Consider the following 22,371-nt stretch of genomic DNA (forward strand, 5'->3'; position numbering starts at 1 on the left):
GGATGTCTTTCCATTTATTTAGGTCTTCTTTAAATTTTTGTCAACATTAAAAAAAAATTGAGGTGAAATTTACATGAGATTAACCATCTTAAAGTGTACAATTCAGTGGCATTTCATACACTCACAATGTCACGTGACCACCACGTATATTAAGTCCCAAGAACACTGTCATCCTCCCAAACGGAGACCCCATTAAGTACGCTCCTGCTCTCCCTCCCCCGACCACATCCAATCTGTTTTCTGTCTCTGTGGATTTGCCCGTTCTGGATATTTCACTTATATGGGCTCATACAACGTGTGGCCTTTTGTGTCTGGCTCCTTTCACGGAGCACCATGTTTTCGAGGTTTATCCATGTAGTAGCCTGTGTCAGTACTTCATTCCTTTTCATGGCTGAATAATACTCGTCAACAATGCTTTACAATTTTCAGTGTAAAAGCCTTAGACTTCCCTGATTGAATTTATTCCTAAGTATTTTCTTCTCTCTGATGCTATTGTACATGGACTTGCTTCTTCATTTTTGGGTTGTTCATTGCTAGTGTCCAGAAATGCAGCTGATTTTTGTATATTGACCTTGTGTCCTAGGACCTTGCTGAACTCATTTACTAGCTCTTATGTGTATGTGTGTGTGTTTGTGTGTGTGTGCGTGTGTGTGTATCCTTTAGGGTTTTCTATATAAAGCATCGTGTCATCTGCACAGAGAGAGAGTTTTACTCCTTTTTTCCAGTCAGAATGCCTTGAGTTTCTATGTCTTGTCAATCTGCCCTGACTAGACCCTCTGGGACAGTGTTGTCCAGTCCTAGTGAGAGCAGGCATCCTTGTCTGCTTCCTCTCTTCGATGGAAAGTATTCAGTCTTTCACCATTAAATATGTTCACTGTGGGGTTTTCGTAGATGCCTTTATCAGGTTGAGGAACTGCCCTTCTACTGCCAGTCTGTTGAGTGCTCTTATCATAGAGGGTAAGCCTTCTGTTTTCTCCAGTGTAAAAAGAGGATAATTATCCCCACCATATGGGGTCTTTTGAGGATAACAACAGGTTATGTAAAGATGTCTAGCCTGGGGACTGGCACGTGTCGGCTGTTACCATTTGCAGGAGGCGCTATAGTCAGACTCACCTGGGCCTGCAGCTCAGCTTCGCACTCCGTGATGATGCCCTTGGGCAAGTTCTGTGACTCTCTCAGCCTCAACTTCCTTATCTCTACAGTGGGGATAATCACAGTACCTATTTCATAGGGCAGGTAGCAGTAGATATGACTTAGATCATAAGCTCAGGACACCAAAGCTTTGTGCTAGGGTAGATGACTGATAAAACGAGATGTGGTTCCTACCTTAGGAAGAGGTGATGTTATGAACGCAGTACTGACATTTACAGCACCAAGCAAAAAAAGGTAGCATGTGACGTAAGTGACAGAAATGGAGCACCGGTGGTAGTTCAGAGTCCAAAGTGGGGAGGACCAGGCCAGGGCAGGCTACGGAGAGGAGGAAGCCCGGCCTTCGGGGGGGCGGGGGGAGTGCTCGCGAAGGAACAGAGGGAAGAAGTGCGGGGTGTGACTGCACAACCACAGGGAGTTCGTTTTGCCTGGAACCTGTAATGGCAGACAGTGTCAGTGCTGAGCTGAAGGCCAGGCTAAGGGCGGGGCTTTGTTCTAAAAGAGCAGTAAGTTCTCAAGGGCTGGGAGGGGGCAGATTTTTTGACACAAGGATGGGTGTGGTGGGAAGCTCCATGCTATTTCCTGAACTTTTCAGGCCAGAGCTGGGAAGTTTCACTGGGGAGTAGCTCAACTCTGACCCGTACCAGCTGGGCCCGCGGCGAGGCCCCGGGACCAGTCAGCGACGTTCTAGAGAAAGAATTCACAGCACAAGATCTGACAAATGAAAAGGGGGCGGACAGGATGCTGTGGGGAAGGAGAACTAGAATGAGTCCAGTGTCCTACAAAGGAGGATGGTCTTATACGACATCACTTATATGTGGAATCTAAAATATGGCACAAAGGACCCATCTACAACACAGAAACAGACTCATAGAGGACAGACTTGTGGTTGCCAAGGGGGAAGGGGGGAGGGAGAGGGATGGACTGGGAGCTTGGGGTTGGTAGATGCAAACTATTACATTTAGAATGGAGAAACAACAAGGTCCTAATGCATAACACAGGGAACTCTATTCAATATCCTGTAATAAACCATAATGAAAAGAATATGAAAAAGAATGTCTACATGTGTATAACTGAGTCACTCGGCTATACCGCAGAGATTGGCATGACATTGTAAATCAACTACACTTCAATAAAAAAGAAAGGGAGGATGGTCTTAGCAATGCCTTAATAAAAACGGGGAACTTTGGAAGAGGGGACGGGGGAGAAGGTGGGAGGGAAAGAAGAGTAAGAGGAGCTGACACTGGAGATGCTGATTATAAAACAAGCACCCTGAACCCCTACAGTGATCCAGCGGGGCAGGCGGAATTACCGTGGGGATTTTTTTTTTTTTTTTTTTTTTTTGGCCACGCCTCGAGGCAAGTGGGATCCTAGCTCCCCAGCCAGGGGTCGAACCCACGTCCTCTGCAGCGGAAGCACAGAGCCTTAACCACTGGACCGCCAGGGAAGTCCCCAGGCGTAATTATTGTCCACATCTTACAGATTTTCGGGCCCAGAAATGTTGTCACTCGCAAGGCAGTCGGGAGCTAAAGGGTGAGGAGTTGGGATTTTCCTCTAAATGCGGCAGGAAGCCTCTGGACCGTTAAGCAGGGGAAGGACGGTGAGTGGTAGGTGTCTTTAAAAGGATCGCTCTAGCTCTGGGGGGAACTGATGACAGAGGGCAGCGAGAGGAGGAACCTGGGAATGCACACTGTCCGGACGGGTGGTGGCAGTGGGGGTGGGGAGAAACGGTTGGGTTCGAGCTGGTTTGCGGGACCACTGACAGGACCTCCTGGTAGATCAGAGGTGGGAAGCGAGGGAAAAGGAAGAACGAAGGTGACGTGTGAGTCTCCGGCCTGAGCGACTGGGCAGATGGCAACGCCATGTAGGGAGATGTGGAGTATGTGGGAATGAATGCGTTCTAGGCCGGGGAGGGTGAAAGCTAAAGGAAGGCTGGTTATGAGGAGAGAGACTTGAGACGCTTCTCGGGGGAGAGGAAGGAGTCAACTGGAAAAAGAGAAAACTGCACGGGACGGAAGAGGCCACAGACGAGCAAAAGCCCCAGTGGAGAGGGAGGGAAGGTTCCATGCGAAGGCAGGTGTTGCGTCTGGTCAACGTTTCTTCCCATGAGATGTGCTCTTCCCTGCAGGTCTTGCCCCCTCTGCATGGCTGACTCTTGTCCTGCTGGGTCCTGGCTCGGGGGCCACCTTCCAGGGGCCGCTCCCTGACCCCCTCCCCGCCCCCCCCAGCAGTCTCCCTGCCGCTCCTCTACGGCACCCTGGCACCCCGTGCTTCTCCCCACCCCTTGGTACCAAGACAGACTTTTGTCGTGTCTCCAATAAACTCACCGTGTGTCCCCTGAGCTGAGTACAAATTCATCCTTCAGCACATGTGTCTTGATCAAAGTCTGGAGGAAAGAGAGAAAGCTGGGGGAACTTGTGGCAGGTGTTCTGGCGGGGCACGGAACTGGAGGATCCTTTGTCTATGGCAGGTGGGGAGGGTGTTCAGTTATGCTGAGGACTCAGGAGACACCGATAGGTTGGAATCTGGGCTGCGGGACAGATAAGGGGACAGGTGGGAAGGCCCCATCCCCGCCACAAACCTGTAATGGTACCAACCAGCCCTGTTCAGTCACATCCCCCAGGAGCGACAGTCAGTCAGACTAGATCAAGAGGTTAGACTGTTTGCTGTACAAACCCATATAAGGCATGAAAGTACACACTTAGAAAGCTTTTCCCCTTCTCTAAACAATAAGGGTTTTCTAGCTAATGATTCAGGGAAACAGAAAAGCTGATCAACCAGAACTCCCTACGCCCCAGGTTTCTCATCAACTGTGCCTTGGTAGTTTTTCACAAAGCCTTCGGGCGTTTTCAAACGACCAACGTTGCAGGCGTAGATGCAATTCTGGAAACAAAAGCACATTTACTATTCACAGATGAAATCCATATGGTGTCTGGGATTTGCTTCAAAATGATGGCGGTGGGGGTGAGGTATATAGCCAACAAAACTGGCCCCGAGTCGGTCATCGTTACAGTGGATGACGGGTAGGTAGGGGTTCACTGTACTGTTCTACTTGTGTGTGTGCTGGAGATTTTCTGAAGTAAAAAGGTAAAACACACATTGAGTGTAATCCCAGCAGCCTACACAAGGCTAAATTCAGAGCTTGACGAACAAAACAGAGCTACTAAAGAAGGCAGACTGTGTTCTATAGAATCAAGTCCACATCCAAGATGAAACGCTCTCAAATGCCATTTGGAGACTATTCTAATCATATCTACAACCTGAATTACTGAAGTTGATGTATTAAGTATGTAATCGTAGGAGCCAACCTTAAACCCTGCAGGACACCCACTTGAGCTTGAGCTCTGCACCTGCTGCTTGCCTGCCCCCACCGCCCCGTCTCGTCAGGCTCCCCACACCCTCCACCTGTCTGACATGGAGGTGCTGAAGGGGCCGCTGGGCTGGTGGAAGGGCCTGGGCCTGAGGGCCACTGGGCAGGTGCCCTGAGCACCTGCCGTGCTGGTTCTGAGCTGGGCACAGCAGTGGTCATGGGCATCTTGTTCTGATGGGCCTCAGAACCTGGCGGGGAAGATAAATGATAATGACAAACATGACCAGCATCCGGAGGAAATACAGCTGCTCTGAGGTCTGACTTGGTGTGTGCACGTGTGTGCGCGTACGTGGGCGAGCGTGCATACACCTGTGTGTTGGTGGGAGGAACATTAGGGCTGCTTTCTGAAGAACTGACATTTAAGGATTAAAATAGGAAGAAAGAATAGGAGCTATTCAGGAAAAGGGGTGGAGACGGGCAAAGGCTTGGGCAGAGGAAAGAGCCCTTGGGAAAACCTGAAGAGTGAAACAAAACAAAGCATGGAATGTTCAAGGAACTGAAAAGAGCAAAAATGAGCTTGGAAAGGCAAGTAGGGGCAGGATGGGCTCAACGGAGCGGGGTGGACTGACCTTTATCTGGAAACCCTTGAAGGGCTGCGTGGAGTCAGTGCTGTGCCCGGACTAGGACTTCCTCAAGCTCCCACTGACTATAAGGTCGAGGCTACAAGACAGAGAAGGGATGGACGACACCATCGTGTGAACTTGAGAAATGATGGCAACTCGGACTTGGGTGATGATGACTGTGGGGCTGGAGAAAAGTGGATGATGTGTTTGGAAGACATTTGGAGGACAAACTCGACAGGACTTGCTGCTGGAGGAGGGGAAGGGGAGGGGAAGGACGTCACGGATAATCCTCCGGATTCAGTGGATGGAGAGGACCGTTACAGGATAAAAAATGAACCTTTAGCCTTCTGGCTCTGACCCATGCAGCCTCACCCCCTTGGAAACGACTTTGATTTCTTCCTCTATAAAATGGGAATAACCGCCTTACCCACTCGAGAACTGTCCAGAGTGGGGCATGTGGCCCAGTGCCTGACACTGAGACAGGGAAGCTCCAGTGCCCTGGTCTCTCCCTCTAGACACTCCGCTCCTCCCTCCCCACTTCCAAACTCTCCCTTCTTCTCCTAATTACACCCCAACTATCTTTAAGATCCCATACCTAACATGGGGCTGGGCTCAAAAAGTTAGAAGAACCGGGCTTCCCTGGTGGCGCAGTGGCTGGGAGTCCGCCTGCCGATGCAGGGGACGCGGGTTCGTGCCCCGGTCCGGGAAGATCCCACGTGCTGCGGAGCGGCTGAGCCCGTGAGCCATGGCCGCTGAGCCTGCGCGTCCGGAGCCTGTGCTCCACAACGGGAGAGGCCACAACAGTGAGAGGCCCGCGTACCTCAAAAAAAAAAAAAAAAAGTTAGAAGAACCAACTGGACACCCACTGATGAGGTCAATGGAAACTGAGTTCCTTCTAGTCTCAAGGAGTCCATGAGCCACTCACCTCTCTCAGGGGGCCCTGGTTCTCACGGCTCCAAATCTGGCTTTGTGTCATGAAGACTTTTTTCCTCGGGGGAGGCGTGGGGGGTTGATCAAACAAGGGCCTGCATATGAACCCACTGCATCTTAGGAGATATGGATCCAGGCAGTTGCTCAGTGAAACAAGCCAGCAGCTCTGTAGAGGGGCCGGCAGCCTGAAAGGGGACAGCACGGCTCATCTTACAGTCACCCTGCCCAGCCCCAAGGAGCTGGGGGCACAGGAAGATGGTAGGACTAAAAGAAAGGCTTTTAGATTAAACAGAGATCATCAACATCTCAGCACAACAAAGGGACATCTCTGCTGGTCAACTTCCCAGCATTTTCTGTCTACAGTGTCGGGTCAACAGTCAGCAGGGCCCCCCCCTCTCGGGGGGCATCACCGCGACGCAGCCCCCACCACCACCACCACCACCACCAACAGCTCTGTGCTGGGGCCAGTGCTGGCCACACTGGTGATAACCTGTGCTTTCTGGGCACCAGACGCTCGTGACTTCATGTGACCCTCGTGCCCACCCAGTACAGAGGGCAGGGCGGCTGCTGCTTGCCCGAGTTCCACACGAGGAAGCGGGTAGTTTTGTACAAGTACCCCTGGACTCTGTCCACCTGGGAAAAGCCTGGAGCACCTGGCCCTGGTGAGTTCACGGGCAGAATCTGTCCTGTCGGGCCTTTCGGCGGAGGCCTCTCTTTAGGACTGCAGTCTTCTAGGGCCACCTCCGGAGCCCCACTGCCTCAGGCCTGTCTCCTCACTCCCAGCCCCTCGGCTCCAGGCTGCACCCACTTCCCCCAAGGCTAGCACGAGTGAGTCAGGCGTGAACATCACTGCTCTGATCTTCCACTGCTCAGCAGGGTAGCAAAGACCACACAGCACAGGCTTTTCAAAAAAATACGGCTTTTTATTGTCTTGGATGCAAATATAGTTTTTGAACTGCATTGTAGTGTTGAATACAGCTGGTGGAAACTCGCTTTTCAACAGTGGAGCATGAAGGGCCGTCTCTGGATGGCGCAGGCCTGAGGGAGCCTCCGATTCACAAAACTCTCCTTGGGTTTTGTTTTTCTGCCCATAAGGGGTGACTGTCTCCTACCGGAGGCCTGACACAGTCACCAGAGCTCACAACAGAAAAAATGAACCATTTATACAATGAACTGAAACCCAAAAAAGGAAAAGAACGTGCTGTTTCAGCTGTGGCGTTACAAAACAAGCAAAACAAGCCGTGTGAACAGATTCAGATAAAGCAGCAGCAGGGCACCTCGGGCTGAGGCCGCGGTCCAGCTCCCTCGCAAGAAACATAGCCTGGGCTTCGTGTCTCCCTGGTTGAGCCCTTCCTACCTTTTAACTGCAGGATGTAAACTCTACGGAAATGCATCAGACTTGTTTCTCCCAACCCTCTCCACAACCTCAACTCTTGACAGTGGCGCATCTCCCTTCAGAAACCCAGGAGAGAATTCTTCAAATTAGTGACGCCCAGGGTTGACTCTGGAACTAAAAGTTGGACTGGGAGATGGAGCTGAATTTTGCTACATAATTATAAAAGAATTTCACAAAAATAAAATTCCATTAAGTAAACACCCACAAACACACACACAGGCTTGTGCAAGCGCACACGCGCGCGCGCACGCACACACACACACACGCATAGTGAAAGCCAACATTCAACAGGAAAAGTTCCCTTTTCTTTATCAAAGGCTTATTTTCACAAGCCTCGACAGGAAACAGCCCTGTGTGGTGAGCTGGGAAAGCCAAGGCGTCAGAAGGAAAAGAAAACAGGGCAGGTGATCTGTGTGGAGGCAGCCGGGGGGTCCTGAGGCTTCTCTCTGCTCCTGGAGCCCCTCCGATCCCCACACCTGCCTGCTGAGCGGGTCAAGGATACGCGACCACTGAAATGTACGTGTTGAAGGTCCAAGCTCCTCCACCCTCCACCCTCGCGTCCTGTCCTGTCATCTGTGCTCAGACATGGTGACAATCCTCTTTCATGTACGAGGCACCAAGGGTATGGAGCCAAGGACCCCCGCCCACTGCTGCCCTTAAGCCCACACTGGGGCGCCCCAGCTCCCTTCCTCAGCAGGCCCACCACCAAGGAAGCCAAGCTGCTCTGACAAGCGGTGTTCCAAGCCTGCCCCCCTGCAGCCCAGGTGAGATAAAAAAACAGAAGTGGGGCAGGTTAGCCAGCGCGGGGCTGGGTCCACACTGAGCAAGTGTGCAGGCCGCGGGCAGACGGGCCCCCTGGACAGCCCCAGCTCCACCCTGATGAGCCCTCGTTCAGCTGGACAGCGAGAACGTGTGATCTTGAAAACGACGACGAGCCTGCCGCTCGGACTCACTCATCCAGGTGGAGAGCCGGCTGTACAGGGAGGGGAGGCCCAGGCTGAGAGGAGGCCACCGCACCCCTTCACCTGGGGAGGGACAAGGGGTTTGGCCCCCACCCTGGGATGCCACGTCCCCTAAGAATCGAAGTTTCTCTTTCTATCGGCCAGAGCAATAACAAGCTGGAGGGCTGAGCGCTATCTAGAAAGGGAGGCGGGACCAGGTCACAAGGACAGAGTAGAGGGAGCTGGGTGCACGGGGTCACCCGCAGCGCCCTGCCAGTCCCTCCCCAACGAGACCTGGTGCTCACATCGACACTGACTCCTGACGCCGGGGCTGCTTCTTCCCTTGTGCCCTGAAAACCCCAGCCAGGTTGGGGGCCTGGTGGGAGAGGGGTGACAGTTGGATGTCACCCACCTGAGACCGAGGGAGGGACGGGCCAGCCAACTGCGGAAAGCCCCACTCTCCCTGCATCTCCCACACGGTGTCAAACAGCAACCAGCAGTGGGAAGGGAGGTGGCGGCACAGAAAGGTTTCACAGAAACACTTTCAGAGATTACGTGCCAGACGGGCTTTTTTTTTTTTTCCTTCTCAGATTGATTTTCTTATTCTCCAAAGCATCAGCATTTTTAAGTCTCTTTTACGGGAGGAGGGACAGGAGGGGTGAAAGTGAGTGTAAACAAACTACAGCATCCACTGGAGGCGGTCGGCAGGGGGTCCCGGGGTCCCTGCACCCCGGCCTGGGGCCCCAGGACAGAGGTCCAGGCTAGGCCCCCGTCTGGCCAGACTCATCAGGCAAGAATCCACAACAGGAAAACTGCCGGGGCAAGAAACAAACGTGTTTGTAGTAAGAGATACGGCTCTGCAGCCCTACAGCCATGACGGTGAGCACCAAGAGAAACGGATGTAAGGAAACAGCTCAAAACAAAACATGCATCTAGTTAAACGTCTGCTGGCACACACACACGCACACACACGCACACGCACGCACGCACACACACACATACACACACACACAGCCTTCAATGCCTCATACAACCTAACAGCCTTAAATATTTTAAAAAACAGAATCATGAACATTACATCAGCCAAAGGGAGGGAGAGGTAGGCCAGAGAAGGAAGAGGCCAATTTTATATCCCACGGAGCTAAAAAAAAAAAAAAAAGACTCCCAGCAAGGGGTGGGGAGAAAGCTAGTGATCTCGGAGAGGTCATGGCCAGGCCGAGCTCCGCGGCCACCACGCGGTTAACGAAGGCACAGGAACGGGGCGAGGCCGAGGGCAGGACCCTCCACAAGGCCTCATGGCTGGAACGTCTCTGGCTTTCCTTTTTCCCTATTGAGCCTCACGGAGTTCTTACCACGGTGCTCTTCCACTTTTGAGGGAGACCTCGTGTCCACTCCGGGGGAAGGCTGAGTTCCTGTCCCTCCTCCCAGTGGAAACGAAGGGCTGGCTCAGCCTCGCTGCGTGCTCGCGCCTCAGGAGAGCGATGCGAAAGCCTGTAAACACGGGTTCTGGGGAGGGGAAGGGGTGCCGCTGAGGCGCCCTTGACGGGGCTGGAGCACGGATGAGGAAGCAGGTGATCGGTCGTGACCCGTGGCAGGGGCAGTGGCACGGCCAGCGGCAAAGAGAGGACCCCGCCTCCGTCCTCCGACAGCCGAGGCTGAGGTGGGGCTGCCTGCACCCCCGAGCACCTTCCACAGGCCTCCGGGATCCAGCAGGAGCCTCCGAAATGATCCAAGCTTCAGAGGGTGGCCCACAGCGGCCCCTCCTGGGGCCCCTGGGCTCCTGGTCTGCCCAGCGCTTGCCCAGTCTCCATCTCGGGTCCGGAGGACAGAGGTTGAACGGGAAGCCTGCTGGCCTCTGAACTTCACAGCAGGACGTGAAAAGCACATTCTTTCAATGAGGAGGTACCCCTGGCTGGGCTTCCTGAGTGTTAGAGAGCATCCTTCCATCTAGAGCTGCTCTTGCAGACACACCGAGAGGAGGACGGGCCCGGGACCGCCCCTCCTGCCGTGCCCTCCTCTGAACCCTTCCAAGTGCAATTCCCACATCCGGAAACAGCCTGCTGCCCCCTCCACCTGGACCAAATCTGAATACAACTCTCTACAGTCTGGTCTGGAGCCGCCTAGAGACAGCTCCGAGGCAGCCACCTCGGAGCCTGGTGTCAACATTCAACTTCTGCCTCCAAACACGAGACAGACGCTGGGTGTGGTGGCGTCTTTGGTCCAGGAACTGTTATGATCTGGGGCTCCCAGCTGGACAATCCAGACAAGGCGACCAGGCCGATGGCAGCACTGTGGAGCCTGGTCTTTCACACACTGCACCCGAAGGGCCAGCAGCATCCATCAAACACGGCCGCCCGCCCGGCTGCGGCTCGGAAGCAGGGCCCCAGCTGAGCCCCGCCACGTGATTCTCAGGCCGGTGTCACCACGGAGGTGCAACGCCAAGTGGAACCAGATCAGGACAGATCGAAGTCCCGCCCGAGCGGCCCTCCAAGCCAGCAGCAGCTCCGCATCGCTTGTGCTTCCGTTCCTGTCTGCGGGCACGCGCACCCACCACTTTGCACACGTGTGTTGCGGGGTTTCCCCAGCAGCCGGCCCTGCAAAGCCTGAGCAGACGTCCAATCTATCTACAAGGTCAGAGTCGGGGCAGGAAGGAGGATGCCTTCCAACTGCCCCACGGGCGCCTGAGAGGTGACAGGAGGCAGCGTGTGTAAGTCTCTAGACAGGAGCCGGGAAGGACCCTCACGTTTCCTAACTTGGGGGGGCGGGTGATGCCCCCTCTTGCCCCGTCTGCTCCCCGCACTGCCGCCGTGGCCCCGACATCCCACCAGCAGGACAGGACAGGACAGGACAGGGACGGGCAGCGTTCCCCTTTGTTCCCCTTCACCCGGGCTACCCCGAGGGAAGGGGAGGTCGGTGACAGAGGTCGCTGAGTCAGAGTTCACAGCAAGGGGTTCCCTAAGCTGGGCTACTGCTCTGGGCAGGACCCGAACCTGCTTCAGACCTGAGTGCGGCGTTCTGAGCGGGCTGGGCCGCAGTCGGAGGGAGGCCCGGAAGCTCCGCATCAGGAGAGGTGAGGGCCGCGGCCTCCTCTCCACAGGCGGGAAGGGTCTCCACGGCTTCTCAAGCGGCCACGTGCCCGCTAAGCACTGCTAAGACTCCCCAGATCTCTGGCCCATTCTGGTGACGGCCTCCGCCGCCTGCTCTGGCAGCTGGGACGGGTCCGTCAGGATGGACGTGGTGGTGCTCAGGTGCCGGAGGGTGTTCAGCACGGCTGCAAGACAGAGGGGGTAGCCTGCAGACACGGCCGGGGTGCGAACTCCAAGCCCCCAGAGGACACAACACGCGGTTACGTGTGTACATCCCGCGTGGGGATTCTCAGGCCCCCAAAGCAGGAGAGGCACGGACACCAGGAGAGCCTCTCGCCTGAGGTCTGGACACTCACACCTCTGCCTTTAAGACGACTCCCCCAGTCCCATCTCCTACGCTGCGGGTGGGCGGGGAACGCTGACCTCTTCCTGCTTGTTCCCCTGTCTTAGCATCACACCTCTACAGCCTTTATACACGGACACAGCTCTTTTCGTTATTACGAGAATTAAACACGAAAATGTATCTGAAAATTCTTGATACGTGGCCTGGTAAGTAGTAGGTGCTCACTAAATGCGAGCTAGATCTGATCAAAGGGGCACACGGAGGTGGCAGGAAGTTGAGGAGAGGCTCTGGGAGCCCTCGCCCCCCACCCTGCAGGGGCGCCTCTGGCTCGGCCTCGCCTCCCTACCCCAGCTGTCTGCGGGTCACCTGCAGCAGAGCCTGGGTTTTCGGCAGCCCTGCCCGCGTCCAAGCCCACACGGCCCCACTTACTCGGCCTGAGAACCGGCAGGGAGCAGTGCTCGTCTAGCCAGCACAGCGCCGTCCGGTGCAGCTCCTCCAGGCTGCTGCTGGACACCACACCCTTGAAGGACTCAAACAGCGGCTTGATGATGACGCTGAACTGCACAGCACGCAGGTTAAAGAAAAGGGAAGCGAGCGTGGAGAGAACGAAGTCCAGTCACAGGCTTGCCTGTGACCAACTCCCCTCAGGACTGGCAAGTAACTGTGCATAGTTGTGACGGGGCGTGGGGTGGGGAGAGGGGGAAGGAGAGGGAGAGAGAGACAGAGAGAGAGAGAGGGAGGGAGAGACAGAGAGAGAGAGGGAAGGAGAGACAGAGAGACAGAGGGAGACAGAAGCACAGAGAGAGAGAGGGAGAGAGAGGGAGGGAGAGACAGAGAGAGGGAGAGACAGAGAGAGAGGGAGAGAGACAGAGAGAGAGAGGGAGGGAGAGACAGAGAGAGACAGAGGGAGACGGAGACAGAGAGAGAGAGAGAGAGAGAGAGAGAGGGAGAAACAGAGAGAGGGAGAGACAGAGAGAGAGAGAGAGGGGAGAGAGAGTGAGGGAGAAACAGAGAGAGGTCCCTAACTGTTCCTGAGCCCAGGTGGCGACCACAGTCACCACACTCAGCCTGATGCCAAGGAACCTGCGACTGACCACAGAGGTTCTGACTCATGCCAGCTCCACTCAAGGACCAGGACCAGAGCAAAGTTGGGGGACTGGAGCTGGTGTCTGCCGTCTCTTCCTTTAAAACCCGCCCTTTAGTGCACACAGACACCACCCGCCCTGTCAGAGCTGAGGCTGGAGCATCCGTCCTCCCACGTGACCCCCTCCACAGCCCGTCAGACCCCAGGCCCAGGCACGGCGACCGACCCCACCCCTGTGCACACTGTCCACTCAGAGGCACAGCGGTGGCTGGGTGGGGAGTGACAAGGGCAGAGCCTTCCCCCATAAGGGCCCTGCTGACATCTGGAAGGCCAAGTGCAGGGAGGCCTTGGCCCCAGAGACAGAGCCCAGCACTCAGGTATCCGTGCCTCGTTACAGCAGTCAAGGCCCTGCGGCACAAACGCAGAAAACAGCCTGGAGGGAACTGGCTTCAAATCCAGGCTCTGCCACTTAGTCGCTTTGTGAGCCCTGGTATCGGGTGGTACCACACTCCCCGCCGCTGCCAGGACAGAGCTGGTGCCAGGACGTGTTAGACCAGATCCCACCTCCTTCCCACCTTATTGCTTCTGCCAGTGGCTCCAGCCTTGTCTTTACTTCTCAAGGACTCAGAGCGCAGAGCGGGCCTGCTCCAGGTCCCCAGGGAGCCCCAAGCCTGGGCGGGCACCAAGGACAGCCTGCTCCACACCGTGGGCCCGGCCGGGCCCCTCCCTCTCAAGACAGAAACTAGCATTACCTGTCTTGACAAACTCAACGACAACCGTTTAGAGAGCATCTTTCTAAAGCAACTGAAGGGTCAGTGTCTGCGGTTCTAGTGCACTGCGTGGGGGGATGGGGGATGAGCAAAGAAAACCCAAAGATACAATCCAGAACTTCCAATTCTGCAGAGTCCGGCTTTTCACATATTCGTCAAACATGTCTCGCATGTGATCAAACTGGCGCCGGGTGACGGGGACGCCCGTGGCAGGGAGCAGCTGCTGGCAGGAGCTGAAACGACAGGAAGAGTCCAAGGAAGCTCAGCGTGGCTGGGGGCCAAGTGGGCAGGCCCAGGCGGGGAGCCTGGGGAGAAGGAGGAGGGCAAGGGCTGCAGCGCTGAGCAGAGGCCTCCACCAGCGATGAGTGCCCCCCCTGTGCCGTGCCAGTGAGGGCGGGGTGCCACCTGAGCCCCCAGGCCCAGCCTCACATGATGGTGGTGTTGAGCTCCTCGATTTCCTCTCGCAGCCGCCGGGCCTCCTCCTGCATCTGGCTGCGCTCCTGCTGCAACTTGGTGATGTACTCCACGGTCTTCTGCAGCGTGATGGCGTGGCTGGTCTGCAAGGGGCGGCCGGGTCAGGGTGGCAGCGGGCGCGGCGAGCCCGCCATGTCCGCCCATCCTGTCGGCCCTCCCCGCCCTCCGGCCACTCACCAGCTTGGTGTTATTAGAGATCAAGCTGTTGAGGGTGTCAAAGCCCATCTTGATGTTGAAGCGCCTTTTCTGCTCGGCTGAAATGTGCTTCATCTGCCGGTTCTGTGGGGAAATCGACCCGTCACTGTGACACAGGGACCCCTCCCCTCCCCATCCCACCCCCACCTGCTGCCCAGATTAGGGGCAGATTGGGACCCTGAGGCCTCTAGAGAGCTATGTGGAAGGAGGGGCGACAGGAAGCTAAAAGGCTCCAGCGGGAGCCAGGAGGGGGACGGACGGGACTAGAAAACCATCCCTGCAGGAGAGAGCACAGCAAGGGCCCGAGGCTGCTGCTTCGGCCCCTCCCAGCCACCCTCACACCTGGACCCAGTTCTGACAGCTGCCGCCTCCTCCCTCTGCTCCACAGGGCTCAGCGCTGGCTCCTGGGCTGAGGGCCACTGTCACCACGGGGCTGGGGGTAGGTGGGGGGTGGGAGGGGCCACCAGGCTCAAGGCTAAAGCAGCAAACCTCCCTCTTTCTGATGCCACCCCAGCCTGGCGTGGGACACCCCTCAAGCCCACGGTTCTTTCCAGTGCGTCTCTAGTAAGGGCCGCAGTCATCCCCAAAGCCCTTGCCTCCCCATCCTTCCAAGGGAATCAAGACCCAACAGGTACCTTTAAAGCAGCCACATTTTTGGGGTCTGCAGAAGATTTCCCTGAGCAGTTGTTCTGGGGAGACTGAGGACTGGGGCTCTGTTCTGAAGCACACGGAGAGGCCTGCCCTGAGTTCGGGCAGTCTCGACCTGAGAAGAGCAGAGACTCCCCTTAGGGACCAGGCTGCACCAGCTGCACACGACACCCACCCTGAACCTCCATGGCAGCCCCAGAGCAGAAACAGGAGGAACCCCTGCCAACAGGCGGGGGCAGGGGGTGGGTTCCGTTAGGCCTGACGGACGCCAGCTGGACGCTGCAGTCACAGGTCTGGGGGCTGCGAGGAGGCCTGCCTCCTGGGCCACCAGGGGCCCCTCTGCAAGGCCCCTCAGTGTCTGCAAGGCTGTAGTTCTCACCCTAGGTGGCGAGCACACGGCTACCTGTTCTTTTTTTTTTTTGTTCTTTAATTTCTACATATATGTTTTCTCACACCTTTTTCAATTGTACCCACCCCTGACATATTTTAATTAAAAAAACCAAAGGAAAAAAAAAAAAAAACCAAAGCGCTATTTTACCCACAAAGAACATGGTGGAAGAAACCTGTGGCCCAGGCTCCAGAGACACCCGCAGGAAGCCCCTCCCTGACCCTCCCGGTCAGTCCCGCTTCACAGCACAGATGCCTCAGGCTCAGTCCCCTCTGCTCGGCTCTTCTCCCCACCCTGCTCTCAAGGCTCTAACCTCCGGGGACCTGCCTCAGTGGACACGGCGCCGTTTCCCTGAGCCGGAGCCCCATACAGTATTCCAGGGCCTGACTCATAGCCAGTCTGCGTCTGTATCTTCCCAGATGAGGGTCCTTATTCTTCAAAGCCTGTCCTGGGACAAGTCCCTGTCTGACTCCTGTAAGTAGAAAGCCTTCTCCCTCGTGTCCTGCACTCCACCTCGGGAAGATGCCTCTGCACAGGGTGCCGGGAGCAGCTGCCACGGTTTTACCTGAGACAGGAAGACACCTTGGTCTCCCTCCGACCTAGTACCTGGCTTCTCCCCAACCCGCAGCAGCACAGCCTCGGGAAGATCATCTACCCTGACCTCTCAGCTCTTCAGACGTCACTGGGCAATATCAGTCCTACCCCGGCCACCTCACCGACGGAAGACAAAGCTGGGGAGGAAGGAAGGGGGCTCCCGAGGCGTGGTGCCGGCACACCGTGGGGGAGGGGAAGACCGGCCAGTGCCGGACAAGGCCGGGGGCTCCTGTGGCTACGGCAACACCAGGCTCAGGCTTTCTGGAAACTGTCGACGCGGACCCCTCAATTCCTTTTTTATTTTTAATTTATTTAATTAATTAATTTATTTTTGGCTGTGTTGGGTCTTCGTTGCTGTGCGTGGGCTTTCTCTAGTTGTGGTGAGCGGGGGCTACTCTTCGTTGTGGTGCGTGGGCTTCTCATTGCGGTGGCTTCTCTTGCTGCAGAGCACAGACTCTAGGCACATGGGCTTCAGTAGTTGTGGCTTGCAGCTCTAGAGCGCGGGCTCAGCAGTTGTGGAGCTCAGGCTCAGCTGCTCTGTGGCATGTGGGATCCTCCCGGACCAGGGCTCGAACCCGTGTTCCCTGCATTGGCAGGCGGATTCATAACCACTGCGCCACCAGGGAAGCCCCACTCAATCGCTTTTGTGGATCAGAACTGGCAGCTCAGAGCCAGGCCTTTCTTTTTTCTTTTTAAATTTTAAAAATCTTTTTTGGTCACTTCGCATGGCATATGGGATCTTAGTTCCCTGACCAGGGAATGAACCTGCACCCCCTGCGTTGGCAGCACAGAGTCTCCACCACTGGACCCCCAGGGAAATCCCCATCAGAGCCGGGCCTTTCTGAAGGAGGCTGAGCGATGTCTTTGCGAGCACACGAACTGCCTGCACTGCAATGCGCCGGCTGCTTTCCCTGGTTTATTCTGCCCTTTGCCGAGCGTTTCCCTAGCCTGGGCCACTGGCAGCTTCTCACCACCCGGCCTGGAAACCCAGGGTCAATCCCGGGCACCATCGGCAGCCTCCCCAGTCCAGAGCGGGCCCGTCACTCCACTCACGCGGTCCCAACCGTTCCAACCAGACAGCAGACTCACTGGCACCTGTGGCAGGGACCTGGGCGATGCCCCCATGTGGTGGGACCTGCTCGCCCTTTACCAGGGAGTCCGGCACTGTGCTGGGAGAGAAGAGCCGGGAGATGGGAGCAGGCTGGCTGCCCGTGCCGTGGCCAAGGTCTGTCACCAGGATGCCGCTGTGGAACTCTGTGACCCCAGGAGCCTGAGGGGACACAGGGGAGAGAGGTCACCCCCAACCACAGTCATGCTGGGTGAGGGCCACCCAAGGTTATAGGATGCTAAGGGCCTGTCTGGGCCACTCACCCTGGCGATGGCAGCAGGCGTGATGACCATGTTGGACTGGGACACGGTGGAAGCCAACATCCCTTCTCTCTTCAGAGGGCCTGAGGTCATGATCACTGCTTGGGGCTGTCCTGAAAAGGCAGCTGCCAGAACAAGGGGGAGGTGAGGGTGGCGGCCCACCTGGGGGCCCCAGGGCTGACCAGGCTGCACAGGGCGGGGCGGGGGTGCCTAGGAGCAGCACACGACCCCTCTGCTGCCACTGAGACGTCACCTCCTTGCTGCAGGGCATGGAGACAAAGCTACTTTTTTGCAGCTTCTCCTTGGAGGGGACAGATTACAGACCTGGGAAAGAGATGACCAGGACCATGTTTTTTTCAAACTGGGTTGAGACTAACTAAAAGAACAACATAGAATAGAAAAAATAGACTAGATCTACACATGTAGTCTTTCATAACCCTTCTGTCTCCTATCACGATGTGTGTGTCACGAGTTTGCAAGCCTGGGGACGGGAAACATCCCAGCGGGGGATGAGGGCAGGGGGAGATTCCCACTTGCTTCCCTCCACCTGACTCACCTGGGGCGAGGCAAGCATTCTTCAATACCAAGGACATGGGCTCTGGTTTGGGAGCAGGCACTATTTTGGGGGGCTGCTTGTGCCTTCCCCCAGGCAATGATACGGGCTTGGGGTGCACGAAAGTTAAACGGGGTTGAGGAGGCCCAACGGTTGGTGGCCGGCTGACCGGAGACAGTGCCAGGCCACAGGGGGACACGGAGGGGGTGGGATAGTGGGTCGTGATGATGAGGCCCTGGCTCTGGCTGAAGGTGGTGGCAGAGGCGTCGTGGGTGAGGGTGGCAGAGGCCGTGTGGGTGATGACAGGGGGCGACTTGCTGACTTCGGCAAACTTCTGTGGCTGCAGGAAGGCAGGGGGAGTCGGGGGGTTCAGGGCAGTGGCGGGAGGAGGGCCTAATGGCAAGACGGGGGAAGCAGGTGCAGGGGCTGGGCTGGGCGACAGCAAAGGCATGGTGAACACGGGCAAGAAGGGCTGCGGGACACTCAGTGGTGGTGCAGAGGGACCTAAGTCTGCAGGCTGGAGAAAGGGGTCCCCCGGCTGGGAGGTGTGTTCACAGCCCTGCCCACTCGTGGGGTCCAGGGCCGTGGCTGCAGGGGGTGCAATGAAGCCGTCAGGGAGGCTCGGGGTGGGCAGAGCGGTGGTTGGCAGGATGCTCTCCTAAGGAAGGAAGAGAAGAAGTGAGGAACGAACGCTAGAGTCACACTTCTCGCTGTCACTCTCCAGCGCTGCACACCACAAGGTCCGACACAGTACCCGGCGCCTGGGACAATGCCCCGGGCAGAAGGGACAGAGGCGACGTCTCCCAGCCCTGGGACTGCTAATCTGCGGGGGTTGGATCTGGGTCTCCCCAGGCATCTGCAGGGGTCTTGTTTCCATTAGGAACTCAGTGATAACACGGCTCAGACACAGCGACTGTCTGCACACACTTGGCTCTCGGCCTGGGGATATCTTGTTTCTAGAGTCCAGCGGGGTCCCCCCAAAGTCCCTGCCATCTTCTGTTACAGAGCAGGGGCAGCCTGGATCACAGCTGCTCACGAGGCTCCCCCAGGACAGTTTCACATGTCAACTTCTAGAGAGGTCACCTCTTCCTAAAAGGGAAACGCTACAAGGAATCAATTGTTCGGATCTCAGTCTCTATAGGAGAAACTCTTCACGGAGCCAGATGGAGGGAGAGAGGGTCAGGTCACGGGCGCCTAACTGGATATGGGCACCAGCCCGAGAGTCTCTTAATGGCAGAGAGCCATGCCTCACTCAGCTCAGCCGTCCCAGCAGCTGGTAACCAACTTGCGTTGAGTGCTGAGTAAAAAGTAAAAGAAATACACAGAACTTCCTTTTCTTAGCGATCTGCGTTTTTCTTTGCTGTCTCACTGGCCCAGTCTTAACTGGTCAAGACAGAGCCCGCTGCACACAAGGTTATCTGGGCCTTAGGCAGGAGCATACGTTTACTGATAGAGTCTCCCACCTCACAGACACCTAAGGATGCTTCCAAGGAGGGCTAGGATAACTTCTTTACACATTATATGTGAGTTCACTGCTGGATCTAGTCACCCCTAGCACTTTGCTTATGGCTGCAAAGGTCTGAGGACCAGTCCGGTGCTCCTTCCCCCAAGTTCTCTCTACCTGAGCAGGTGGGCTGTTGTGATCTGGTGCAGGCCCTGAGGCGGGTGCAGGCAGCATGGAGCTGAAAATGGAGCGGCTGGAAGAGAAGAGGTCTGAAAGACAACATCAGGGGCTTGTGAGCTCTGTGCCCATCACTCCACTGCATTAAGACCCAAACAAATCAGGCACTGAACCCCACCTTACCCAGAGGAATGCCATGGCTAGAGGGCATCTCCCCGCCCCCCCACCACGAGGTAACTCTGCAGAAGGAGGCCCTCTGCTTGGAGCTGCACAGGCTGGCAACCAGTGTGGCCTCTGAAACACTCCCAGGCCTGGGTGGCACCCGCTTTTACAGTGGCAGGAGCTCAAGGACCAGTTCTAACTGCAGGAAACGGCGAGGAGGTGGCTGTGTCGTCAGCGCACTCTGCTGCCTAGTGGGAGAACTGCTTACAGTCAAAGCCAAACCAGAGGCTCTGAGACGTGGAGGAGGAGACAGAACGACATCCCAGAAACACTTTCCAGGCCTTGCAGCTACTAGCAAAAAAAAAAAAAGTTCTGGAAAAATTCTAAGTCCTCTCCCTGGTCCATTCTAACAGTTGCCTCTATGACAGGGAAGCAACATCCACGTTGTCCTGGGTAAAGGAAGATGCAGGTAGCCGTGCTCTTTCTCTGCCCCAAGTCCTCACCCTGGAAAGGCTCAAAAGTGTCCATAAAGTCCAGGTTGGGCTGCAAAGGAATCAGCCCCGGTTGAATCATGTCTGCATTTCCCAGATGTGCTGTAAGAATCAGAAAGGAGACAGAGGAATCATTTTGCCTTCTCAGACCATGTGCTGTAGGAACATATTAAGGGCCTGGAATGCATCTTCCTGGCCCTGCTCGCATTCTAGATTCTTCCGAGGAGAAACGTAGGCCACTGGCTGGGATTTCTCATCAGTTCATGGGCATCGTCCGCCCTCAGAGGGCAGGAAAGAGAGTTTTCGTAGGAAAGGTAAACTGAGTATTTGGGAACAGACACCCCCCAGAAGCCATGAGCAGCTATGCAGAGACCCCAGGTTCTAATTTCAGCCTGTGGGCTCTTCCCTGAGGGGTTAACTGGACAGCTGCACGCTGCCAGGTGAGAGGCCAGCCCAGGAGTGCGAATGATTTTCCTGAGAGTGAGTCACAGGCCCTGTCATGCGCCCCAGGCCCCTGTCCTCTGCTGAGGGACAGTATCAGAAATGTGAAACTGGTTCAGACCAAACCTCCACTGTTCCCTGGCGGTGGCACCACGGGCCTGACGGGGCCCCCACACAGCAAGGAGGCTGGTCAACCCTTCTCCTCACTGCTCACCCTAGACAAGCGACAGCAGCTCAGGGACGGCCCCGAGGCAGAGCCTGCCCTGGGGGCCCGGTGGAGAAGGCAACGTTTCCAGTCTAGAGTCTAGGGGCGGGTTACCTATTTCGCGCGGGTTGGGCCAGGCCACAGGCGGGTGCGAGGAAAGCGTGGAGAAGAGGGTGTCGCTGAATTCCGACATGAGCATGTCTGTGTTCAGCAGCGTGTCCTCCTCCATGGGGACTGGGGTCTTCCAGCCATCCCCGTGCTTGTGCCAATAAAGCATGTCATCGTCCTGCCACCGACAGGGGGGAGGACAAACCAAAGGGACAAGAGTGACTTAGGGGTTCCCAGCACATCACATCAGGGAAATACGCTGTACTGTTTCACAGAGCAGCCAGGGATCCCATATAAGAGATGAGGTGAGGGGGTGGAGAACTGCAGGGAGAATCCCCCTCCAGCCCCCAGCAGAGAACTGGCTTGTTTCCTTCACATCCTTCACGTGAGGTGGGGGGGGCCCTCCTCTAGCCCCAGGGTGCACAGGGGCTACCTGCTGCTGCAGTGCTGGGCCACCCAAGTCACTGCTGTTTCTTGTCAAAGGGGGAGGGGTCCCATGAGGGTCCTCATGGCCCCCAAGCTCACACACCTGGGCCAGGCTGGAGAGGTCCTCATCCTTGTGCTGCTGGAGCTGCGGAGAAAGGACAGAGAGGACCAAGGTGGTCACTCAGGGCCCAGGCAGGGGACGAGGCCCTCGGCCTCTCCTTCCTGGAAGGGGCTAACCTCCAGAAACATCTAGGCCTTCTCTCTCTGGGAGGCGGGCGGGGAGAGGGATCCTGCCCCTGCCATCCCCAGGCCAACGCTGGACACAGAGGAGATTCCCAGCCAGTGTTTGTGGAATAAAGAGCCCTGGCTCCTAGCTGGAGAAACTGAGAGCAAAGGGGTCACATGACCAAAGCAGGCCACCACTTGGGCTGGGCTAGAATGCTGGGCCAAGGAGAGGGGTGGCCAGCTCCGGGCCACAGCCTTGGGGGCCAGTGTTCTGAATCCGGGCTCACTTCTTCCCTCCCCTACGGGGCTTCCTGAACGTGCTCTCTTTGGAGCCCGAGCCAGATACCCTTTTCTTGAAGTAGGTTCTCCACTTGTGATACTCCCGGATCACGATCTCAATGCGGCTCTTCCAGTACTTCCCTTCCGTGGTGATGGCCTGTGGGGAGACGCAGGGCAGAGTGAGCAGGGGCGCTGGAAGAGCCGCCCTGCCAAGAAGCAGGTGTCTGTCTCTGGAAGTCGGGTCCGGGCAGTCCAGCTCCGAGAAGTAGGCTGCCTGCCTGCGGCTTCGTCCACAGAGTGCGTCCTGCCTCTGCTGGGCCACGCCCGGCCTCTGAGTGAAGGGGAGCTTTCATTTCATGGCCCACGATAACCCAGGGGGCTTCGGGGGCCCAGGTCCTGGAGGCTGGACCGGAGCAGGGGTCAGACAGAGTGCCTGGCAGGGGAGAAGCACAGAGTTCCCGGCGCTGGAAGAACCTCCAGAGACCCAGGCTAGCTCTCAAATGCCCTTAGCCTCCGCCACGTTTCCAAAGGGTGAAAACAAACAGTCCGTCACAGAAGGTT

At 56.5% G+C, this 22,371-nt stretch overlaps 1 protein-coding gene across 3 annotated transcripts in view; it reads right to left on the minus strand.

Annotated features, from left to right (window-relative positions):
- Positions 1-6,934: 6,934 nt before the first annotated feature.
- The window catches only part of MLXIP (MLX interacting protein), a gene marked incomplete at its 5' end in the record, with an annotated part of 60,058 nt that continues 44,621 nt past the window's right edge, over positions 6,935-22,371 (minus strand). The window contains 14 exons of one of the 3 annotated variants that reach the window (XM_082667311.1): positions 6,935-11,620; positions 12,208-12,337; positions 13,742-13,865; positions 14,062-14,189; positions 14,284-14,385; positions 14,937-15,064; positions 17,021-17,201; positions 17,303-17,424; positions 17,856-18,510; positions 19,474-19,565; positions 20,139-20,228; positions 20,887-21,058; positions 21,410-21,451; positions 21,878-21,967. In XM_082667311.1, coding sequence (XP_082523437.1) covers positions 11,499-11,620; positions 12,208-12,337; positions 13,742-13,865; positions 14,062-14,189; positions 14,284-14,385; positions 14,937-15,064; positions 17,021-17,201; positions 17,303-17,424; positions 17,856-18,510; positions 19,474-19,565; positions 20,139-20,228; positions 20,887-21,058; positions 21,410-21,451; positions 21,878-21,967 — 2,178 coding nt within the window. In that variant the 3' untranslated portion in view covers positions 6,935-11,498. Of the gene's footprint in view, positions 11,621-12,207; positions 12,338-13,741; positions 13,866-14,029; positions 14,190-14,283; positions 14,386-14,936; positions 15,065-16,984; positions 17,202-17,302; positions 17,425-17,855; positions 18,511-19,473; positions 19,566-20,138; positions 20,229-20,886; positions 21,059-21,409; positions 21,452-21,877; positions 21,968-22,371 lie in introns of those variants that run through there. The other 2 variants (XM_082667310.1, XM_082667312.1) reach the window with 2 other exon arrangements.

This window comes from Grampus griseus, assembly GCF_964374135.1.
Source record: "Grampus griseus genome assembly, chromosome: 12".
Lineage (NCBI taxonomy): Eukaryota > Metazoa > Chordata > Mammalia > Artiodactyla > Delphinidae > Grampus > Grampus griseus.